The following is a 4,985-nucleotide window of genomic DNA, read 5'->3' as shown; positions in this document are numbered from 1 at the left end:
TCGTCATTTTGACAAATACTTGAAATATTACAATAACCATTACGCCATATGCCCACGGGCATATAGCGTAGTGTTTAAGAGCGCGGGCTACTAACCCCAAGATTTCGAGTTCGATTCCCGGCAGTGATCTGAATAATAATAAGAATAATATTAACAATATCGAAAAATACCATAGGAATGAGTACCCAGGTTCGAAATTTCCTCAAGACACCTGATGTAGGCTGGAGGGTATACTAGCGGAAACGTTGTGTTAACAACAAACAAGATGAGGACAAATATCCGTCAATTGTAAATAATGTACTTGAAATAACTACAGGGGAGTGGAGTAAAATTGGTAACTGGGGCAAAATGAGTAATTACTAATTTCTCGTTATTTTCTCATTACCTGCCTGGAACCCTTACATTGCAAGCGTTGCATCACCATTTTGTACTCTTGCATCATCCGTGGGAGTAAAAATTACCCACCATAGTTGTTGTTGCAGTTGAGACAGTTTGAAAGTCAGGTAATATGTACTTTTCAAGAAATTTTTCCTCATCTTTGACCCAATTGTAATTAAGATTGCTAATAAAATATCTAGATAATTGTTGGTGTTTAACAACCCAAATTCTTTTTGCTGTTGGATTCCAAGTCAATTTTCTTCAACACTAATGTCTAATCTGATAATTTTCAATTTTCAAAAACTGATGTCTATACTGGGAAAAATGAGTAATGACTAATTTCAATAATCTTTTCTCTTTAGCTGCATGGTGTATAAATATATCAGGAAGAGAGCTAGGTGGAATTCTGCTTTAAGTAGCGTATGTAACATCTCATAAGTTTTTCTAGTTTTTGGAATTTTCAGAAAATTTTTGCGAATTTGTATTCTACACATGGGAATTCATACGACTATGAAAGAACAAAACAAAACAAAAAATAAGATTTTGTGTCTGATTTAAAGGCTATTTAGCTGTTATTTTTAGTACATCTCACGACCATCTGATACCCTCAATTTAGCATCAATTTAGCCCATTTGATAATTTCTTCGTCAGTGTCCATATATCATTGCTATATAATAGCACTGATTCAACAGTTGCGATGAACAACTTCATTTTGATTTGCCTGGGCAGTTTGGTGTTTCAGACTTTCTTTAGTTTATGACAAACTGCCCATGCTTCTGTCTTCCCGATCTTGAAGTCTGCTTCCAAATTGCTCACCCAACAACCTAAGTACTTGAAAACTTAGGCAAAAATTTAATTTGGAACTATTCGGAGCAAACAGTTCAGTATCACTCGATTGGTTGAAAGATATATATTTCGAGTTCTTGACGTTTGTGTGCAGTCCTATCTTTGCAGCTGTTGCTTCTACTCTACTGAACAGCTGTTGAGCTTGATCTATTAGATATGAATGATCTATTAGATAAGAGTGCTGTATCATCTGTGAAGTCCAGGTCTGTGATGGTTACTGCTGGCACTCTCTATGATCATTGCTGGTCTATGATATAACCAAGGTCTTCGTCACTGTTGCCTATTGGATTATGCATTGCATTCTCCAATACAATTACAAACAGATATGGTGCAAGCGTATCTTCTTGTAGCATCCCAGCTAGCATTTGCAAGAATTCAGAGTGCCAAAAATTGACTGAAGTTATCAAGATGTGCCATCCGGATGAAAAAATACTTGATTTTATAAATAAGTCTAGATCAGTGATCCGAGATTAGCTTGATAGCAATCCCAAAGTCAGGAAACCTCAGCAATGAAACTAACTACAGAGGAATTGCGCTGTCTAATATCTCACTCAAAGTCATCAACCGAATGATCTTCAACAGGATTCAACAGGTGCTTGATAGCCACCTGAGACCAAATCAAAATAGACTTAGACCAGGGAGAGCAACAATATCTCAGACGTTAGTCCTGAGGCATATTATAGGAGTTAAATCAAGACCACTACCTGAACTTCAGCAACGGGTTTGACAGCACCCATCGTTACAAAATACTGAAGATCCTTTTAGCATATGGTATACCAGAAGAACTAGTTCTTGCTATTGCAAAGAGCTATGAGAAGACCAGAACTCGTATGTTGTCATCTGATGGAGAAACGGAATTCTCTCGGAATAGTTGTTCCATATAAGTTGGAATTTCGCAAATTTTGTCAGGATTTTCTCTTTTATTCATGCATTTCAAGACAATAAAGGGAAGCTTTTTTAAGACAAAAGTTTACAAAATTCATGTCTTTTCAATGTTTGTCTCTCTCCTCACAGAAACATACTCATCGAACCTGTGGAATAACAACCACTAAAATTATATAGTTTTCTTTTTTTGTAATTTTCTGTCATTTTATCGTATTCTACATTCTGAAACATTTGTTAAATAAAAAAGATGTCTTACTCCCTCTTCCTTCCTTCATTGTACTTTTCGCAATGAAGAAAAAATCACTGCAAGTGAATGTGTGAAAAAAAAATTTGAATTATGAAAAGTGTATCTATAAAGTGACATTTTCAGTCGTTTATTTAAACTTTCCCTACTACCTCGTCAAATACAAGTACATGCGACAGATGGGTTTTGAGATATAAATTTGCTAATTTTCCAAAATTCTCATTCTTGTGCATGAGGGGACCCACCAAATTTGACCTGCTCCTTCCCATGGTTTACATCCAGTCCTGGTATCGACTGTGGTTTATGTGTTGTCCGAAATGAGTTTATAGTCATATTCCTGTTGTAGCGAGTTGTAGGGTGTTATTCAGAATTGAGAGGACACAGTTTTTGCAATTTTTGCCCTTGATAAATGTATTAAGCATTTTCCCTTAATAAATGTAACGAGAAAAGTGCAGGTAGTGCAATCATGGAGTGTTATTTCCATTTTGTGTGAGGATGACGTCAGTGTGTGAATAGTTAAGGAGTTAATGAATAATAAAATCATCTGCGTAGAACTGATAGCGTAGAGAATTAACAGTGAGGTCTTGAACATAGAAAAGAAAGCGTGATAGCAGAGCTAATACAAAGAGTGTGCACTAGATATATAGTCTTATGGTAATTTCTACTGCGACAAATGAATAATATCTTAGAGGGTTATTTTATCCATTTCAAAGGAATAATTGATTAAATTTATATGTCTGAAGAAAACGTAAAACTAATATGTAAAAGTAAATATGTACAAATGCTGAAAGCAAATACTTACCTTCGTCTCCGAAAAAGACTCAAGCACAATATTTTACATGAAAATATCATATTTGATTTGTCGATGAAGTCACCTACAAGCAGATAAGAGAAGAAATACATTAGAAAAAAAATATTAACAAGTAATTTTAGTTTACATTAAGTTTGGGATAATATCAATGACGATTTCAATCAGGAACATGGCTTTCAAATTTGGTATACATGTTCTTTCCGGGTGTAGATAAAAGTTTCTGGGTTGTATTTCAAATTGTTCTCTCCGTCGAGATGAGTTACAATAGATGTTCTTTGGATATTTCAAGGAAACACATTCAGAGTAGTTCGAACCCGTGGTGTGGTCCTATTACAGAGAATTGAATTTAGAAATTTTTGCTCTATTTTTTTACTTCAAAATGTGGCGACAACCATAAACTGTAATTGATTTTAAGCAAGGAATAAATTTTGAGATTGAAAAGAAATGCATCGATGAGTAAGTGATGTGTTATATTAATTAGAATGAGTGCAACATGAAATATCAGAGGCAGACGTGGATCATCCTACTTCCATTGAATCTCAACTTGTTTGTACATGTTTGCAGCCACACACACACACACACACACACACTCTCTCTCTCTTTCTCTTTTCAAATCTATATGTGCAATTGAGAATTCGCAGAAAAGTGATAGCTCTGTTGTTGTGAAGAGGGTAAAATTTAGTGTTTCGAGATCTTGTCGTTGAATGTGCTGGCACTCCGTCGCTTACGACGTCGAGGGTTCCAGTTGATCAGATCAACGGAGCAGCCTGCTCGTTAAATTAACGTGCAAGTGGCTGAGCACTCCACAGACACGTGTACCCTTAACGTAGTTCTCGGGGATATTCAGCGTGACACAGCTGACCCTTTGAATTACAGGCACAACAGAAACAGGAAGTAAGAGAAAGTTGTGGTGAAAGAGTACAGCAGGGTTCACCACCATCCCCTGCCGGAGCCTCGTGGAGCTTTAGGTATTTTCGCTCAATAAACACTCACAACGCCCGGTTTGGGAATCGAAACCGCGATCCTATGACCGCGAGTCCGCTGCCCTAACCACTGGGCCATTGCACTTCCACTGTCGTTGAATAGAAAATAATGAAAGATGAAAATTACGTTAGCCTAGCTGGAGTTAGTCAATGAAAGTAGATATCGTGGAAAATTTGTGTCGATGGCAGAAAACTCTTATGGATACGGAACTTGAGTACCAAACTTTTAGTGGGTCAATCTAGGTTTTCATCCATTCAGCATTTAGAAAATAAAGACCAGTATCAGTCCAAGGGTTTGGGTATGTTTGATTGAGTTGGTCCCAGTATATTGCTGGTATAATAGTCCATGTAGAGATGAAAGGAATCATCAACTTGTTAGATTTGAAATTTAGAACGCTATGGGTCATAATCAAATATTGCAAAATATTTATTCTGGTGCTCTGCTATTTCTATCATTTTGCTTTACTGAAAATTGAACTGCAATTATTTTGAATTGATATAAATGTAGCCAAACTGGTTATACGCCTCAGAGATGTGTCCCCTTGTGTCAAAGTTGTTTCTTTTCTTTCCTTCTTTGCAAATGACATTTTGGATATTGATTTCTGCCATTAGTACAGTAACTCAAAGTGTGTAATATGGAATACAGAGGCAATATCAGTATATTAACGGTACTTAATTAGTTAAGTCATGAAAGAAGAAAAGTTAAGTTCAAATAAACCGACAATGGCCCGCCTCTCCACTCCTCGCTACAGATGGCCAGAGATTTCTGTAAGTTGTCCATAGTTCTAAGGATGAACGTTTCCTTGATCGAGCATTCTAGGGCTATATATCATCCAGG

The 4,985-nt window shown here is 36.5% G+C and overlaps 1 protein-coding gene across 1 annotated transcript in view; it reads right to left on the bottom strand.

Annotated features, from left to right (window-relative positions):
* LOC106881829 (beta-1,3-galactosyl-O-glycosyl-glycoprotein beta-1,6-N-acetylglucosaminyltransferase) overlaps nt 1–4,734 on the bottom strand; it is a 51,549-nt gene extending 46,815 nt beyond the window's left edge. Inside the window, exons 1-2 of the mRNA XM_014932347.2 lie at nt 4,614–4,734; nt 3,156–3,228 (exon numbers count right to left, since the gene is read on the bottom strand). Of these exons, the coding sequence (XP_014787833.2) occupies nt 3,156–3,228; nt 4,614–4,734 (194 nt within the window). The remainder of the gene's footprint in view (nt 1–3,155; nt 3,229–4,613) is intronic.
* Between the last annotated feature and the right edge of the window lie 251 nt (nt 4,735–4,985).

The sequence above is a fragment of the Octopus bimaculoides genome, chromosome 9, assembly GCF_001194135.2.
Source record: "Octopus bimaculoides isolate UCB-OBI-ISO-001 chromosome 9, ASM119413v2, whole genome shotgun sequence".
Taxonomy (NCBI): Eukaryota; Metazoa; Mollusca; class Cephalopoda; order Octopoda; family Octopodidae; genus Octopus; species Octopus bimaculoides.
Note: the sequence above shows the minus strand (reverse complement) of the source record. Positions and strands in the feature narration are given on the sequence as shown.